Source organism: Musca autumnalis, unplaced genomic scaffold (genome assembly GCF_047663935.1).
Source record: "Musca autumnalis isolate F117 unplaced genomic scaffold, ASM4766393v1 scaffold_1, whole genome shotgun sequence".
NCBI classification, from domain to species: Eukaryota; Metazoa; Arthropoda; class Insecta; order Diptera; family Muscidae; genus Musca; species Musca autumnalis.
Window position 1 is genome coordinate 289,459,794 of NW_027411644.1, and position 20,181 is coordinate 289,479,974.

At 39.8% G+C, this 20,181-nt stretch overlaps 1 protein-coding gene across 1 annotated transcript; it reads left to right on the top strand.

Moving 5' to 3' along the window:
- The first annotated feature begins 5,967 nt into the window (after window positions 1-5,967).
- On the top strand, window positions 5,968-14,533 carry LOC141389691 (uncharacterized). Its single transcript, XM_073961604.1, has 3 exons — window positions 5,968-6,229; window positions 13,602-14,144; window positions 14,206-14,533. Exons 1-3 carry the CDS (start codon window positions 6,122-6,124, stop codon window positions 14,431-14,433), a joined length of 879 nt encoding a protein of 292 aa, XP_073817705.1. The 5' UTR covers window positions 5,968-6,121; the 3' UTR covers window positions 14,434-14,533.
- Window positions 14,534-20,181: the final 5,648 nt, after the last annotated feature.

Genomic DNA, 20,181 nt, shown 5'->3' on the forward strand with positions numbered 1-20,181 from the left:
TTGTAAAGGTGATATTTTCTACTTTTCTTGCCAGTTTTTGCTTTTGATAAACCTCTTATAGAAGAGAGATATTCGCTTTGAAATAAAACGTTGGCATTTTCGTCATTATTATTAAAATCACAAAAATGAAAAGTTGGGTTCTATTAGCGACTATTGCGATATCTTCGTTGTGTGACCACCTACGACAACCTACGTTACATCGTTTCAAAGGTCATATTTTCTACTTTCTTTGCCAAGTTTTGCTTTTTATATACCCCTACCCCTTATAGACGCTGAGATATTTGCTTTGGAATAAAATGTAGACTTTTTCCCCAAATAACTTTTTTGCTCATTCCGACCCCTAAATATTATCCGACCATCACCAAAATCAATAGGCTTCTTCCCCTCCGGGACCCCCATCAACACCCAAAATTTCGTGACGATCCGATCAAGAAATTGCGACCTGTAGCGTGATTTCCAAAAAAATGGAAAAATGGGATGTATTACCGACTATTGCAATATCTCCGTTATTTGGTCTACGACCATTATTTCGATGCGTTACAAACTTTTTGGGCAAAACCAACTTATAATAACCTCCCCACATTGTGATGTAGGGTATAAAAATAGTAAATTCTTGCAGTACTGGAACAGGTAATAGGTATGATCAGAGGGGTACAGCGCTAGCCGAGCAAATTAATGAAAACGCTCCTACGAGGATTACAGGAGATTATTCACAGCTTGCCAGATACGTATTCTGGCAACCCGTCATTTCTCTTGCTTCAGACTACCGTCCTATCATTATCTCCGCAAATAGATAAGATCTGAACGCAGTACTTTCCTGGCAAGGGTTCAGAGAATTTACCAATCACCGCTTCAGAGTGCTGCCCAGTTCCTCAGATCCTCGGGTAGCTGAGAAAACTTCCTGGGCATTATCATGCAGCACCCAAATTTCCCAGCAGAGGCGACGTAACTAGCAAATGAACGAGATGAGCTTCGTCGTCCGAACTCTGAAGATCAAAAATTAGGGAACTTATTCTTGAAGTCAACAGGCCTGAAGCAATGCAACATTGGTACAGGATTAAATCACTCTCGAATCCGGGGTAGAAGTACTATGATAGGACGGCTGTTACTTTCAACGTAGTGACAGTGACAGAATCGAAGATAAAGTTTTTGGATGAAATCCAGAGTGATAGGGCGTAGAGAAGTGTACTACGCCTTATAAGAGCCCTCCCTTACGAGGAATGCTGCAGTCGTCATCCGGTACGCGAAAGTACCAAAACGTTAGGCCCACATTGAATCCCAATGATAATGCTTAAGTAACTTAATGATCCTGGAGCTGAGTATTTAACAAGTGTCCTCAATCTATTGTTAGCCACCTATATTGTACCAGAAATCTGGAAAGTTAGCAAGGTGATCGCTACGGAAATCAGGCAAGGATGCCAGCAGAAGTGGATCGTAAAAGCCAATCTCCCTCTAACGCCATTAGCAAAGATTCTTGAGGCACTACTCATCCCCATGATAAGAAGAAGTTTCCAAGTTGCCCAACATCAAGCATGGACTGCGAAAAATGCACAGCACGACAACAGCATAACACGCCATATCCACATGTATTAGTCAAGGACTGAACTGGAACAGGCCGTGACTCTTCGGCCTTCGATACCGTCAACCATGCTAATGGGTACTTTACACGATATGTTATTTTACATATGTTTGTGTTGTCACTTTGTATTCACACTTTGTATATTTGAAACTTTGGATAATCAACAATATGTGTGGAGTCCAGTCGTTTGTGGAATTCAGAAATAAGAAGTCGAAGACCCGTAGAATGAAACAGGGATTTCTCCAAGGCGGGTTGACATTTTCAGAACTGTATACCTTTCCGAAATTCCACACACTCCAGACTACACAGAGATCGTAATGTATGTATGCGGATGATTGTACGATATTGCCATCCGATTCTATCGTCGATAATGTGATATGTTAAATGTCTACATAGATGACTTAGTGCAGTTCTTCCATCCGAGGAATATAAAAATATCCGCCGCTAAATTTACTGCCAACCTGTTCAGCACCTAGACGACTGAAATGGAGGTCGCCCTGAATATAATGGTCGAAGGTGTCCTGAAACGAAAAAATGTTAAAAAAGTGGTATCGATTCTTCTTTCGGCCTACAGAACTTTTCCCCGGAAATGTGTCAGTACTAGTCCACGTTTTGGATTACCCCCCATAGAACGGTACCGCCCGATTTTCGGGGGTTTTCAGAGATTTAGCTGCATTATCCTATAGAAATGGTTGTAATTTAATACGTTTTTGGTCCATGTTTTATATAGCCGTACTATTTTACAGAAATAGCTGAAATTTAGTATTTAGTCTTCTATGGGGCTATAATAATATTTCCCCCTAATTTATCATTTCCACGATTTGATATAGCCACTGACATTTATGATAAGTTCCAGTGTTTGAAATTTTCGAACAGTCAACTTTGCACATACATATGTAAAGCAAGCATGTTCACATTTGGCACGGCGATGCCGATGATTTTCGGCAATTCACACTCACACGACCCGAATGCACAGAAAGAGCGTACAAAAGAGAACAAATGTTTTGATGTGTTATTGTTTTATAGCTTGCGTGAATACAAACTTACTAACACACTTGCTCTGTTCCAGAACCTGCAAGAAGCTACTATTCAGCACGGGCAGTATCAGTGTTTTGTAAAGCGTTATTTTTGTTTGACGAGTTGTGGCTTTGTTTTTTGAAGTGCTTACTTAAGCCAAAGTAGCATCTGTTGGTCAATACAATTCTTCTTTTTATTTCACAACTGATGCCGTTTGTTGTGTTTACGGCGGTGCCGAGGTATACGAAGTCTTTTACTAACTCAAAATTATAAGAACCAACTTCAACAGTTGGTCCGATCTCAATGGACGCATTGCGCGTCGACACCATCCGTTTGCTTTTCTCGCCGTTTACCGCCAGACCCACTTTAGCAGATTCTCCTTCGACCTTCATAAAGGTATTGGTTACTTCTTTTACTGATCTTCCCATGACGTCTATATCATCAGCATAAGCAAGTAACGTGTGGCTATTGGTGTAGATTGTGCCACTTCTTTTGACGTTTGCCTCTCGTATAACCTTTTCTAGCAGGATGTTGAAAAGATCACACGAAAGGCTGTCTCCTTGTCTGAAACCTCTTTTGGTACAAAACTCTTCGGAGAGGTTCTTTACTATTTTAACTGAAGATCTTGTGTCAGTTAGAGTCATTTTACAAAGCCGAATGAGCTTTGCGGGGATACCAAATTCAGACATTGCTTGGAATACCTTTGGACGTAGCGGGCTGTCGAAGGCTGCTTTATAATCGACAAAAAGGTGGTAGGTGTCGATCTGCATCTCTTGGGTCTTCTCCAGGTTTTGCCGCAGGTAAATATCTGGTCAATGGTGGACTTTCCAGGTCTAAAGCCGCATTGGTATGGTCCAATTATTTCGTTGACCATGGGCTTTAGTCATTCGCACACTATCCCTGACACTATCTTGTAGGCGATAGGAAGAAGACGTATGCCTCTATAGTTAGAGCATACAGTCTTATCTCCTCTCTTGTGGACGGGACACAGGATGCTCAGGTTCCAATCGTCGGGTACGCGTTCTTCCTGCCAGATGGATCTAACTAGCTGATGCATACACCTTATCATCGTGTCGCCTCCGGTTTTAAACAGCTCGACTGGTAGGCCATCAGCTCCTGCTGCCTTATTATTCTTCAGCCGGTTTATTGCTGTCTTTAGCTCATCTTGGTCGGGTGGTATACATTCGATATCATCTTCTGGGATTGGATCTGTGGTATCTTCAGTTACCAGATTACCTTGCTGGTCTCTACAGGAGGATGTGCCAGTTCCAAAGCCATCAGTTTGATGTTTCACTCTTTGGTAGAATTTTCGGACTTCATTCTGTCTCCTGTACATCTCGATTTGTTCACACTCCCGTTTTCCATTTCTCTCTTTTTCCTGCGGAAAAGACGTTTCTCCTCTCTCCTTTTCTCCCGATACCTCTCTCGTGCGCTACGCGTTGCTACTGATTGTAAAGTTGCCGTATATGCCGCATTTTTCTCTTCAGTATGAGCACGACACTCCTGATCATACCATGGATTCATTGGTGGAGGTCTCTGGTTTCCAAGTACTGATTTTGCGGCTGTTTGCATGGAGTGGGAAATGTCTTGCCATTGTCCTGATATGTTGTCGGGACGAGGAGTGCTTTGATTAAGCAATTGGGCCAGTTGAGTGGAATATGATGTGGCTATCTGTTGTGATTTCAGCTTATCGATGTCCAACTTCCGTGTTGCTTCTGTTCTCACTTTATTTGCTACGTTTAATCTGGTACGTATCTTTGCTGCATGTCTTCCATCTATCACAACGCAATCAATTTGATTTCTTGTTCTTTGATATGGGGACAGCCAGGTGCCGTTATGAATATCGAGATGCTTAAATCTGGTACTGCTAACTACCATGTTTCTTGCAGCTGCAAAATCTATCAGCCTCATACCATTGTCAGATGTTTTACTGTGGAGACTGAATTTCCCGACTGTTGGGCAAAAGATATTCTCCTTTCCAATTTTGGCATTTAATGTCATGGACAGGGCAACGGTCATAAGTTTCTTCTAAGCGTTCGTAAAATATATCTTTGGTTTGTTCGTCCTTTTCTTCAGTGGGAGCATGAGCGCAAATAAAGCTGATGTTGAAGAATTTTGCTTTTAATCGAATTGCAGCGAGTCTTTCATTCACAGGGGTGAAGCTGGAGACCAGATGTTTTAACCTTCGACCAACTACAAATCCGCAACCAAACTCATGCTTTGTGTCATGGCAGCTATAGCACAGTGCGTCACCTTTAGGTGTTGTTGTGACGCCTTTCCCGGGTTACTAACCCGACGACCAAACCCAAGTTTTTAACGTTCTTATGGCTGAACGCGCGGTACATGTTAGCTCACTACATTTAACGGGTGTTAAAGGCAGTTCCCCAGGTAATACAACGGGGAGGTCAGTGTCCACTTGAGATGAAAGAGGGCCAAGATAAATCCTGGGCTTTGCCATGTTAAAGCGGGTCAGGACCGTTCCTTGGTATCTTCCATCCCCTACGTCACCCAACCAAAATAAATACATTTTTTTTTGGGAAAAGAGTGTTTCACTCCTCACAGGCTGAGGGTATATCTCTGTCGGCAAAGCCGACTGATACTTTTTAGTTGTTCTATATAAATTGTCTCCTTCCTACCTTTCAATGCAATCTTCAAAATTTGAGTGTTTTTTACCGCAACGTTTTTGCCTTTTCTGGAACAAATTACTTGTATACAATCTTGTTTTTTTTTTATTGAAACAATTTTTAAAAAAAATCGACATATACCATGCATTGTACTAAGTGCTGACAGATCAAATATACATTATATTAACAAACGTATTTGGGTATTGTCGAATCAATAATATCCATACATACATGATTTTTATGCATGTGTAGAGGTTAAACCACAGCAATTAAAAAAAGGATATGTCGACTTTCCAGCAGAGATATACCCTCAGCCTGGGTACATAATGAAAAGAAGCAAACTCAAATATTTAAGTCCTGACGTCTGTAAAATGCATTGATTGATATATCAAATGTTACCATCGTCTGAGAATTGATATTCATAGGCAATTCACAACGATATTTCATCAAAATTGAACCTTAAAAAAAAAAAAACGTTTCCGTATGAGGCAGGCCTTCGACAAGTAATTTAGACTTTCATGGGCTGATCGAATACCGCCTACACAACTTCGTTGAGTGGTAAACAAATAAACAAATCCATAATACCGCCTATAGCGTGTAGTGTTGTTTGTAGGATATAAAAACATTCATACACACAGATATAAATATATGTATCTCATCAATAATCTAATTATAGATCATGTCTACGTAAAGATGCTGGCAGTATAAAAATCTCTTTGACGCTCACGGCGTGAGTGAATTTGAATTAGTATTTAATTGAATATTCAACGGAAAACATTAAAGACGCTGCCAAGTGGTGCCAAATTTTTACTTTTACTTTTGTGTGTAAAAGGAAAAAAAGAAATAATTAAAGTACAAATCTATTTTAAAGTTATTTCAAATAAAGTGATTTTGTGAAAATATGCCTGCCATTGACAAAGTTTCAAGCGAAAAACACGAAGGTGATGTTCTTTCCATTGCCACTTATGGTGATCAAATTTTTACTGGTGGTGCTGATGGTAAAATAAAAGTTAGTATTCAAATTGAAAAGAAAACATATTATTTAAGAAAATTACAAAAAAAAAAAAAAAAAAAACAGCAACAATGAAACATTTTAGTCGGGAAAATTCTGGTAATTTCTCTCAGAGATCAAAAGAGAAATTTCATGATAGAAAACATCTGTGGCGACAGAGAATTTGTGTGCTTTTGTTCGAATTTTCTCTTTTTTTTTGGTTTGTTTTGTTCACCCACGAAAATGTAATTGGCCGCCCAGCATAGAATCTTCCGATCACATAGTCCACCTGTAGAAAAAAACAAAACATTTCGATAAATGTTTGAGAGTGATACAAAAAAGAAACCACTAGATTTGTTTTATGGTCGTTATTGTGTCAATATACATATGAAAATTATTGTATAGAAAAAATATTATTATTAATGGGTTGGGTTGAAATCGAACGAAATGTTTCTAGAAAAAAGAAGAAGAAGAACGATGCGAAAGATGATGGATTTTTTACATTAATTGTTTTTTACATGGAGAAAGAAATAGATATTTCCGGAAACTGTAACTACATAGTATATATTGTTAGGTAGGTAGGATTGTTGCCTTTATGAAACGTTTTAACAAATTACCGTAGGGTTTTCACGTTGAGAGCTTTTTTATTGTCCCTCAGGTAGTACATTTTAGTGAACTTCCACTTTTGTGGAGTATAGCTTTTAGGGAATATCATGGAACAAAGTTTGGTATTCGCAGAAAGATTCCCGAGAATGTCCTCTTTCATACCCGTAAAGTTCCGCCCGGTTAACAATTTTTTAAATTTATTAAAATTGCATATTTAAAAAATTGTGTTTTTCCATACCGTTTCCCATTTTAATTAAAGCTTTTTTACACAAATGGACACTTTTTAACTATTGGTCTGTTTCATGGAATTTTTAATTTAATTTTTGAACAAATTCTACATTTTTTGAAAAAACAAATTTATTTTATGGTCTATTTATTGGGGTTTGCTAATTTTTTATATAGGAAGATATATAAAACACAAAAACACTCATATTTTGATGAAAAATAGTAAAAAAACTCAAAAGTGTAACTTGATTCAACGGAATGAAAGTATCTCTATCCGTTCAAAAGTTGCAGAAATTTGACCAGGAAAAGCCGATTCTGAACTACCGTGCACATGAAAAATTAAAGTGTACGTAATGCCAAATTTGTGCTTGAAGTTTTCATGTAGTTTTTGGTACCAAATCTGGCTAGTCTTATTATGATATTTTTTTACTAGCTGCCGCATAAAGTGGGACAGAAATGACTTGATTGAGTTGTTAATTGAAAATTCGATTACGATGCAATACGTGACTCGTCGTTTCATTCGTTATTTCATTTGCTAACATGTTTCTATGACCCGGAGTCCGAACACAAAGTAACGACTGATTTTGTAGTCTCCAGATCGTTTTTGCAGTCTAAAACTGCCGCAGACTTGGTACAGTGAGACTTGAGTGATTTCAGGCACACTTATGTATCAACAGCTTTTTTATTTGCAAAGATTTCGGCTTGAAAAAACACTACAATGTCGTTTAACTTTTTATATGAGAGTCGAAAGTTGCGGGTATCGCTATAGACGCCTGCTCCTGTTTCCATCTTAGGTAAGCCGTATTCATCTTTACACTATTGAGAGGTGGGGAGGGCCTTGTCATATGTAATCACTATTTTCCCCTGAGCTCTGTGATAGTTCTGATCGCCTAAGAATCGTAGCGTAGCCGTATACGAAGCTGTGCCATGAATTTAGCTCTTTTAGCCGAAGTGCACTCTTGTACATTAAAGACCGTCTGTGGAGTCTTATTAATTTCACCGGTGCTTAGACCTGATGCCACTCTTTGGACTTTGTTCAATTTACGTGGATAAGATGCCTTGCTCAAAGCATTCCACCACCGCCAAAGAAATATAGGCAAGAATTGGGCGTACGATGGTCGTGAAAATCCAATGACATGTTGTGTCAGTGCACAGCTCTTGCACCTCTCGTGGCATGATCCTCGACATTCCTTTTTCACATTAAATAGTAGTTCAGAATGATGCCGGGGTACTTGGCTTCTAAAGAGAGCTCAAGAGTGACTCCATGTTCGAGAACAGAACCACTTCTGTCTTTGATGGATTCACGCGAAAACCATTGTTGGGTACTCCTATCGATAGTTTGACTAGAACATAAGTTCCTATGGAGTTTGTGGCAACTTTCCGCTAATTATGATGATCACGTCTTCAGCATATGGGATTGCGTGGCTCGTAGTTTATTAAATTCTTTAAGTATTTCGTTAATCTCTAGAGGCCATAGTAGTGTTGATAGGACATCAGCTTGTGGTGTGGGCGAATGGAACTCTCAGCGGAGTATTCCGTCAATCCAATTGATGAGTGTGTAGGAAACCCCTGTGTTTAAGAATGAATAGTGGCAGCTTTTTTGTCAAGAAAGGCAGCTAATTCGTAGTTTGAGTCTTCCATATTTCTGTCGATTAACCCTACGACCTGTTTCTACCGGTTTAAATTTGATGTAGGCATATTGGGCAAGATTTATAACAGTATTGGAAAAACTTGGCCCCGATTCCAGGGTCCAGCAACCCTACTAAGATTTTAATAGAAATAAAGTGGGGTGAGGAGATGCCATAATGGCAACTTCCTTGGGTAAGGAAATTGTGCTTCTGCAGACTCTTTTTGAAAGAAAGGGTGCTTCTATAGAACCTTTCTGAAAGAAAGGGGTGCTTCTTTAGACCCTTTTTGGGGAAAGGGTGCCCTACATAGAACCGAAACGAACTATAAACACAGACAAGCTCTAAAAATATATTCCATAAGTATTAACATGTTGCATCGTACTGCGCCAACTTGATCCCCAGTGATTCTTCGTCGTCGTCATCAGATTATGAAACTCCTCGCTATATCCCCAAAACCGCAGTACCAGCCACAGTCAATAATACAGAGTATTGCTGTCGCAGTTTCTGACACGGTGGTATTCCTGCTGTTTAATTGCGATGGTCTTCGTGGAAAAATCAATGAAATTGTGTGTGAACTTGATTCTAGTGACTCATACTTTGATTGTATGGCGTAGCGGTCAAGTGAGGAACCGCCAAGGTAAAACTGCTGAATGAATAAATTCCGCCGATTAACATCAGAGAATCATAGCGCTGGTTGGGCAGATAGATATTTCGACTGACACATTCATCGGGTCATCTGGTCTGACGACTGATATGACTTAGCATCCAGTCATTTCCCTTAGGTCGGACCAACTCTCTTTCCTCACCTTCATCACTCTCCTCACCATTATCACCCGACTTCACAATGTCTACAGGCTGCACTTTCTTTAACCATGGGAAGGCCAGTTAACGAGGATTCAGAGAATTCAAAAACCATTGGAGAACTGCCAAATGACTCTGATGTTCGTGTAGCATAGAGAAATTTCCGAAACATAATCGCTGCTGCAGCCGTTTGCCATATTCCTGCTAATCGAATAAACGTAGTGAGAGTAAATTTCCCAGCAGAGGCGACGGAATTAGTGAATGGAGTGATGAGCTTGGCCGCAAAATCCCTAGTAACTTCAGAGTCAAAGAGCGGACATTGGAAGTCAAGAGTTAGTGGGTGAACACTAACGGAAAATGTGGCAAGAGCACCTAAAGTGCTGCAGTATTTCAACTGTTAACAACGTTTAAGACGTTATTGAACCCTGGGGTAAAGCATGATCGGATACCTGTCATATTTAACGGGTGGCTGGGACAGATCCGAAGAAGTGTGCTGGTTATTTTAGCCGACAAATTATTGAGCACTCCGAGAGCACTGGGCGATCGCTTGCGATATTTTCCAGCATAGAAGGAACCACCCCAGTTTACTATGGATGACGATGAAGATGTTATCCGAAGTGCAAACTCATATCACGGAATTTCTATGATGAGTCGAGTATTTGGACAAAGTCCTCAACCTACCGTTAGCCACCCAAATAGTTCACAAAGCCTGGAAAGGGATCCCGCTACTCTTCATACAGGTTGATTTCACTTTTGTCACCACTAGCAACGATTCTAGAGACGTTATTCCACCACGCCATCAGAGTGAGCTATCTAGTTGTGGATCAGACGCCATTTCCACTCATATTAGTCGAGGTCTCAATCAGAACAGACTGTGCCATAGAACAATAATGGTAGCATTGAATCTGTGTTAAACTTTGATACGGTCAGCCATGCTAAGCGTTTCGAGGATGTCGAAAGTACTATGTGTGTGATCGCCAGTCATACGTGGAACTCAGAAACAAAAAGTTCCAATTTATTGATTGAAACAAGGAGTGGTGATATCTCTGGAACTGTTTAACGTCTATCTTTCAGCAATGCCACGCCCTCCCGATGACATTGTGGTAATTATGTACGTCAGGTTCCACCATTAATCGCATTTGTGTCAGATTAAATTTATATGAAAATATCCGCCACTAGGTCTTAAGCCATACAGTTCAAAACATGAATTTCCCAGCGAATGTGCCGGTCGATGGGTAAAAAAGTCGACCACTAATTACAGCAAAGTTTTGAGGTCACATTCGAAGAAGCTCCTAAAGTTCCTGGCCGGCAGCACTTGGGGAGCAGACTAAGAAACCTTGTTAACTATCTATAGAAATATCCACAGATACAGTAGAGAACTTCTAGATATACAGACATATCAAACATGTTAGATTAGTATTCGTATGAATACTCTCCTAGGGGATCACTCACCATCCTTCGTCGCAGCGGATGAACAACAGCTGCCTCGACAAATGGGGTTGTTTTGGCACAACTAAGATCCGGTTAGTGTAGCAGCTTCACCTGGACCAGGATTGGTGGCGTAATGCAGAACATCTGCCAAGTATGCAATAATGGTCTGAAACGCTGCACCTGCCCATCAACCCAGCCAAACCAACTCACCAAACTCTTCCTGTTAAGGTGGCTTCTTTTCTGAACTTGGAGTTTGAAGCAGAGCCGAATTAGTTAAATAAATAAGAATTCTTAGATCCATAATATATATTTATTAATCAAAAATATTCTTTTTTTCGCCCATTGATACTGTTTAAGATTTATTATCGTCTATGTCCCCTGTCTTTATCCTAAAGCGATCTAAACATAAAAGTTAAATGGTTAAGTCGAATTCTCCCGCTTATTGAGACTTATATGTTTTAGTTTTTCATGGCTGATGGAACGTGAACCTCACCATTTAAGGAAATTTGTAAATATGTCGTTTTTCTTGATCGGAGGCGCAACCAATGTAAAATAGTGTCCAATTTTACGAAAAAAACCTCGTGCTAGTCAAAAAGGGGTCTATTTGGCCCTTTTTTGCACAAATCTTTAAAATCTCCTATGAAATTTGAAATATTCTAGAAATTTGTTCATGGAAATTTGTTTCAGGAAAATCGGTTCAGTAGATTTTGCAGAAAAAAAAAAAATAACAGCCTGTTCATGTATGTCGATAAGAAAATGAATGCGCAAGAAAGACTACCAAATTTGAGGGTGTTTTTCAAATTTGTTTTTTGTTTTGAAGTAAAAGCAAAGGCAATAATATTTCAAAAACTAAAGTTTGGGTGTGTTTCATGCGCACACATTTCGTTTTATACCCTCCACCAGAAAATATTGTGAACTAAAACGAATAATTATTTTCTTTCCTGTCCACAATTTTAGGCGGAGATATTTTGTGACCACTGATACCTAAATAAAGTAAAAAAACATAAAAATGTATTCAGTCGGTCGGGAACCTTTCATGGGGCTATATCAAAGTGTGGACCTATGTTTTTGGTGGAGAAGTTTTGTGATCTCTGGGAACCTCAAATTTCGAATTGCAGATACTTAGGTCAAAAATTGTACATAAAATCCAATAAAACCGAGGGAGGTACCGTTATATGGGGCTATACCAAAACATGGACCTATGACGGTTTTTGGTGGAGATGTTTTGTGACCACTGTCAAATTACAGGTAGTTCGGTGAAAAGTGTTAGTTACAATCCTCAAAATACCGAAATTCGGGAGGTACCGTTATATGGGGGCTATACCAAAACATGAACCTATGTTAACAGTTCTAGATGGAGATGTTTCTGATTACTAGGAACATCAACTGTCAAATTGCAGGTAGTTCCGTCAAAAATTGAAGCTAAAATCCTCAAAATACCGAAAATAGGGAGGAACCGTTATATGGGGGCTATACCATAACATGGACCTATGTTGACAGTTTTTGGTGGAGATATTTTGTGACGACTGGTGACCTCAAATGTTCAATTACAGGTAGTTCCGTCAAAAATTGAAGCTAATCCTTAAAATGCCGAAAATCGGGAGGTACTGTTATATGGGGGCTATACCAAAACATGGACCTATGTTGACGGTTTTTAGTGGAGATATTTTGTGACCACTGGGAACCCCAAACGTGAAATTACAGGTAGTTCGGTGAAAAATGTAGCTAAAATCCCCAAAATACCGAAAATCGGGAGGTACTGTTATATGGGGACTATACCAAAAAGTGGTCCATCTTCGAACTTGACTTGTCTATGGAAAAAATACATTTGGGTCCAAAAATATAGTGCTTTAGCTCAATTATTGCGAACGCTAGAGTGATTACAACAGGCGGACATGGGTAGATCGTCTTAGAATTTTATATATATATATATATATATATATATATATATATATACTTTATATGGTCGGAAATGATTAGTTCGATGTGTTACAAACAGAAAAGCAAACTTAATATACCCTCCATACTATGATGGAGGGTATAAAAAGTGGGCGCGGTAAAATCTTCTTTCCATAAAAAGTAGGTTGGGTTATGACGGCATTTGATTTATATTCATAAAGATATGGCGTTTTTATAAATATGGTAAAGGGAAGTATCCCGCCCCTTCCGAAATTCAAAAAAAATGTCGCCAATTTTCACCGGGGGCCATCCCTATACATACCATGACAATTTCAGGAAAACCAGTTCATTAGTTTTTGTAGAAAATATTAATATTGAAAATTTAAAAAAAAAATGGGCGTAAAAGTGGGCGTGGTCAAATTTTCTTTGCATTAAAACCTATGTTGGGTTATGGCGAACATTTCAAAGAGAATTATCCAAATCGGTCCAGCCGTTCTCAACTGATTACATTACTAACGAACGACATTTGATTTTTATTTATATAGATATACCGCCTAAAAGCATGCATGTAAAATGGTCATCCTCACACAACACTTAAAATGTTGAAATATAGATGACTATACGAACGATGCAACATACTATTTTGAGCTATAATAACAATTATAATGGTCTTGCTGTTCTGCCAGCCACTAATTATCTATGTAAATCTGTTCATAGATAAGAATCAATTGAATATAAGAATAAATTGTATATATAACATATCATACTTATTTCCTACTACCATCTCCTTTTCATTACAGATTTGGGACAAGGATTTGAATCTTGTCAAAAGCATTAATGCCCACGATTCCTACATTTATGCCTTGGCCGTTAATAGCAAGGGCAAACTGTATTCCAGTGCCTGTGATGGTTGTGTAAAATTTATGCAACCACCCTATGATAAGGTTGAAGAACTTCTGCGTTGTGATGATGTTATCCAGTCGATGTATTGTGAGGGAGATGTCCTCTACACGGGCGATGATAAAGGTGTTGTCTCGAATTGGGAAAATGATAAAATGATTTTTAAATATAATCTGGTGGAAGAGGTTAAATCGCTGGCCGCCGAAAAGGGTTGGATTTATACTGTACGTGATTTGGACATGGTTATATCGGAAATTGTACAAGGTAAATCGGGAAAATATTGTACCAAAGCAGTATTGCCGGGTAAATCACCGCTGTGTTTGGTGGCACCCACTGACGATGGCCGACATAAATATATCGCTGTGGTCGATCGATCGGGTAAAGGTTTCCAAGTGGTCAGCAATTTAATGGAGGAGAAATTTAAGGTGTTAATTGAACAAAAGGTGAGAAGGAATTAAATGATGTTTTTTTTAAATAATAACTTTTGGTTTTTGTATATTTTAGGACAGCCACGAATTAATCATCAATGCCATTTGTACCGATGATACCCATTTGTATACCGGAGGTTATGACAACAAGGTGAAAGGTTGGTCCGGTTTGACCCAGGGAAAACTAAACGCCTTGGGTGAAGTTGAAACTGGCAGTTGCGTCAATGCCTTGTGTTGCGGCAGCAATAAAGCTGTTTATATTGCCTGCAGTGATGGCGTTGTACGTCGGGCTACTTTTGTTTAATGTTTTGCAATGCAAACTTTATATACATACATATTTTTAAGTTCCTTTTTAGTATTTGCTATACGAGTATTAGAAATAAAAACTAAATATATTTTTTAAACATTTTGAAAAGTATCCAGACTTTACCAAACATGGATTTTTGTTAAAGTTTTTTAAAAGCACCCAAAGAGGCCGCAAAAAGTGGATTTTTTAAAGATTTTTGTGGTTCCACCTCTTCGGAAGCGGCGCAGAGGATAAGAAGTCTCGGAAAGCAGAATAAAGCCAAACTACCAAACTACCGAAGTAGCAAAAGTTCTTCCCGCCATCAAATGCTCCAAGTAAACCTCATCAATACCCACGTAAAGGGGTTTTGAGAATTCTTTGGCAGAGGTCACACACTGAGCTTGGACATGAAGAAGTTGAGAGCTACTGCTAAATGTTCTGAAAAGACTAGGAATTCTAAATGAAAATCACGTAGCTTTAAACTAAAAACAACACCGAATAAAGTTGGGCAATCTATTCAAAAAAGTATGAGTAAAGGCCTGGGTACATAAGCAGCCTCGCCTGCTTGCCTTGCTTTCTTGCTTCATTTCTGACATAATAAAAATAAAAGAATAAAGGAGGCCGAGGCAAATTTTGAACTGGGTTGTCCTTTTCTTTTTTATTCTTTTATCAGTAGTAAGCAAGGTAAGCAGGCGAGGCAGCTTATGTACCCAGGCCTTAAAGTCATACAAACTAACGTGTGAAATTTCGTATACGCAGTTTATTCATACAAACGACAGGAGTCCGTTGAAAGAGATAGTGAACTAGTTCGTTCAATTGAACTAGATTGGCACAACTTTAATACCGAGACCAACTGTGTTATGCGGTAATCAACACCAGTGGAGGATTCGAAAGGCTACCTAAAGACCATCAGGAAACCATTGAGGTCAACGAAAAATTCCAACTCCCAAGAAGCTTGTTTTCTGTAGGACCTGTTATTGTTATCATCCATCCTCCATCGAAGTGAAACGAGAACGAAGCCCTAAAGCAGCGTCGCCCAACAGAATACCATCAAACTGAAGCAGGTGTTTATGTATAGGTGAAAATACAACAATCTCATGATGTTTATTAGTCGTGTTTTGCTCACGTACACTGTGAATAAGGGAGACTGGCAAAAGCAAAACAACTCAGTGGGCGCTCGCAGTATACAGATGGGCGACCCCGCCCTAAGCCACAATGGACTGTAAGGAACAGGGTCTCTGGACTAAATATTCTACACTAGTACGCAGAGGGGACCGAGAACATTATTATATGCCGCAAATACCTATGTTTACTTTCCGGGGCGGTCAACGTTGGGCGCCTCTATATTGAAACATGGGAATGGGAACATATACCTTCTTTGGAACTGCAACAGCTGGTGAGGGGAGCAAAACAGGAAGTACTAGATATAACAGAGTCGACCGAGAACATTATTATATGCCACAAATACCTATGTTTACTTTCCAGGGCTGTTAACGTTGGGCGCCTCTATATTGAAACAGGGGAATGAGAACATATACCTTCTTTGGAACTGTAACAGCTGGTGAGGAGAGCAAAACAGGAAGTACTAGATATAACAATAAACACTCAGAAGGACCGTTCATCGTCCAAAGTCAATAAGAATTGCCTTCCGAGTCAGGAGCTACTGAAGATAGAGCCCTAACCAATGTTTTGGACGAAAATGTTCCCATCGCCTCTGTTAATCGGTTGGCTAAGAACAAGAGGGTGGTCGAAGAGAGTTAGCCCAATGGAGGAATCACACCATAAGGCCAAGAGACCCAACCCGATACAGTATTCCAAACTTTCCACCTCATCTGCCTGCTACCAACAGAATGAGAGCCGGAAAGATGCCAAGGAGCCTCACAAGCTAGGCTGAGGCACAATATATGTATCTTATCGATCTCTTCTCACTAGAGCTGGTAAACTATCGATAGTCAGACTATCGTTTTGTTTGCTGTCGTAAAACAAAGGTTACGTTGGCCACCAAAACATGCTGATTGGGTTAGCTGTCACAAATGATTTAAGAAATAATTGTTTTGAAGACTAATATATAGAAAGCTTTACGACAGCGATCAAAACGATAGTCAGACTATCGATAGTTTACCAGCTCTACTTCTCACGTGTAGCAGTCCTGTAGTGCGATTCTCTAACTCATTTTTTGAGTTACCGACAAATGTCGGTAAAATTAAATGCTTATAATTTCGGTAATTAACGATGTTTTCGATAAGTTAACGACGAATAAAAAGCAGTCGTAAAGTTCTACCGATAGCAATAGTGTTGTCAACTTTTATTTGAACTTTTCATTTCTAATTTTGCGTTTTAATTTTACCGACATTTGTCGGTAACTCAAAAAATGAGTTAGAGAATCGCACTACTGAAATGAACTTTATGAAACGTTTGCAATCGTTTCGTTTCGTATTTTCTTTAGGAACAAACAAATCAAAAATAACCAAAGTTGACTGAACTCGGTTTTTAGTTTCGTTTACATTCGTGAGTGCGAACAAAAAGCGAAAAGTTCTCAACTGAAGAACAAATCATAGAAAACGAAACCGTACAATACACATTACAATCGTTTGCTGGTTGATTAAAACCACACCTCACCGTAGTATGTTGATGTTAGTTTTAGTGCGTTGTTAAGCAATCAAATGTGTTTGTGTCTGAATGTGTCATTAATTATTTCGCACAACAAACATTTGCAAACGATTCATTTTGTTTCTTTCGTGAATGATACAACCCGGAACATCATAGCCGAAGTATATTTCAGCCATCGTAGAGTTTTGTTCTTCTTCAGTTGAAAAGTTCGTTGTTTCGTTTTTTTAAGAACGAAACGATTCAGAAAATATGAAAAGTTTGTGACTTTGTGTGAGTGGTATTGGAATCGTTTCGTTTGTTTGCGTTCATTGAGTGGGATTCTCTAACAAATTTTTTGGTTACCGACAAAAATCGTTCAAATTAAAATTATTATAATTTCGGTAATTAACGAAAGTTGTCGCTAAGTCCTACCGATAGCAACAGTATTGTCAACTTTTATTTATACATTTCATTCATAATTTTGCCTCTTTATTTTACCGATTTTTGTCGGTAACCAAAAAATGCGCTAGAGAATCCCAATACAGATGAGATATGAATGGCAATAATCGATGGCTGCTTATCGAATATCGTCTGCGTGACATTAGTGTTCTCGGGCGATGGGGAACGCAGTTCAGATGATCCATAGATGATCTTGGCGAACTCTGAGTAGGGGGTCAACTAGCAGTTGTCAGTGTGTAGGTGACTCCCTACAGAAGAGTTTTATCATCAGGGTGTCAATAGACACTCAGGGACAAAAATATTTAAGGACCTTCGAGGGTAAATTGCATTTTGATTTATGATAGATAAGGTTCCGTCTAGCATAAAAACAGTAGGAGATCATAAGCAGCAATCACTTCGCATCATACAGATTAAGCGGCATCACTCCAAAGCGGCTGCTGCTGAACTTCGATTACCCCTCGAGAAGTCTCATTACCCCTGGCATCGTCTTAGTTGTCTGTACCCTATTTTTAAAAAATTGAATTGCTGGGATAAAGGATGGCAACTATACCATCTTCACCACATCCAACGGAGATAAGGTAATAACTTATATAGTTGATATTACGGCGCTCTTATCCATTCACATGCCTTCTGGAAGCCCTGACCCACAAGGCAAAGCTGTGTTGATGCCGGTAAGGGAAATAGGGAGCACATGCCTCATTATTTTAGGAAGTGATGTTAATGCTCACCATTTTACTGGGGTAACAGCGACGCAAATGTCAGAGGTGACCTTGTTTCAGATAGTTCACTAATCATGGCTTCAGAGATCTACCAAACTCTTCTGATATTTGGTTGCAGAAATGACGTTCTGAGACATCATCACTACAGTAGCCACTCTCCATATGCCTGCTGGTCGAATACCCGAAGTGAAACTAAACCTCCCAGCAGAGGCGACGGGATTAGCAAATAATCGTGATGAGCTTCGTCGTGCCCACCCTAATGACCTCAGAGTCAGGGAGCTGACACTGGAATTTAATAGGTTGGTCGGTGAGCATAAACGGAACAAGTGGTTAATTTATCTGAAGAGTTGCAAAATTGGAATCGGAATAGGTGAATTGTGGGCAACGTTTAAGTCACTCTCGAACCCTGGAAAGAAGAAAGATAGGACCTCAGTAATGTTTGGTAACGTTACGCTGAGTGATCCAAAGAGGTGCGCAAGTGATTTCAGTAGACAGTTTGTTGAGCATCCCGTTAGTGACAGGGCGAAGAGTACTACGTCGCATTAGATCTCTTCCTGCCGAAGATGAACCACCACAGTCTACAATGGATGATGATGCGGATGCCATCAGGAATCATCCAAAGCGTTGGGCCCTGATGGAATCTCCATGGTAATGCTGGAACAGCTGAATGAGCTGGGAGTGGAGTATCTGTGAAAAATGCGCAGTGTGGTCCCTCTACTGAAACCAATCAAGGATGCCAACAAAGGAGAATCGTACAGGCCGATTTCGCTTTTGTCACCGATTTCGCTAAGCCCTCAAGCGTCTTTAGTCCTCCCCAGCGTTAGAAATAGCTATCCAGTTGCCGATTATCAGCATGGATTCTGTAAGCAGCAAAGTCGTGTGATAGAACAGTAATGGTGGCGCATGATCTGCCAAAAGCCTTTGATACTATCAGACACTCCACGCTGTTTGAGGACATAGAGCAAAATATTCTCCGGCCAACTTTGAAACTATATGTGTGGACACCATCAATACCTTGAATTAAGGAACTGTTTAACCTCTAACTTTCCTGTATTCCACCCCCTTCAGACGGCATTGAGTTCTTAACGTATGCTAATCTTGGCGACAGGTACCTTCCCGGATGCCATTTGTGAAAGGCGGAACTCCTACTTGACTGATCTTACAACCTTTTTCCACGCAAGGAATAGACAAATATCCGCAAGTAAATCAACGGCCACTCTTTTCACCACCTGGACGGAAGATGTGAGAACTGAGTTGGACGTTATGGTCAATGGTAGCAAACTACCCCAAAATTGTAGCGGTCACATTCGCCAGGATGTTCATGTCGTCTACGCATGCCAGAATCTGAGAAGTAGGAACAAAGTTCTAAAATCCCTACCCTGCAGCACTTGGTTGCAAATAAAGATACCTTGTGGTAAGTTATTTGGAGTGAGTATGGTCCGCGAATATAAGTTCATCGTGATGGATAAAATATTCAAACCTCTCAGAATGTCGTCCTGAGAACTGCAACAGTTTGTCTCCTCGTGTCTTCAGTGGATCATCTACATGAGGAGACAAAAATTCTTCCAGTACAGCAACACAATGACATGCTTTCGTTGCAGTACTTGCTCAGCTGTTACCGTGAGAGTCATCCTAATCCATCCATATGATGGATAGGTACCCGCACCCACACATGTCAGGAGTGATCTTCATTATCTTATAAGAGAGGTTCAACGTTACAAGAGAGAACACCTAGATCAACAAGCCCATCAAGCAGGTTTATTAGCATTCACAAGGATGTAGTCGCAGATGCCATAAAACAAATATCGTATGGATGCGGTAATCGGAGAACATCCTGCATCTATCGCAGCTGAGGAGTGTCAGCTGTCACGACAAACCAGAGTAGTTTGGTCTCAGCTACGCTCGGGAGGTTGCAGCCGTCCGAATTCCTATAGGGTAAGGATCGATGACACCGTGCTAAACTTATGCTCAGCATGCGGTACAGACCCGCACAACGCAC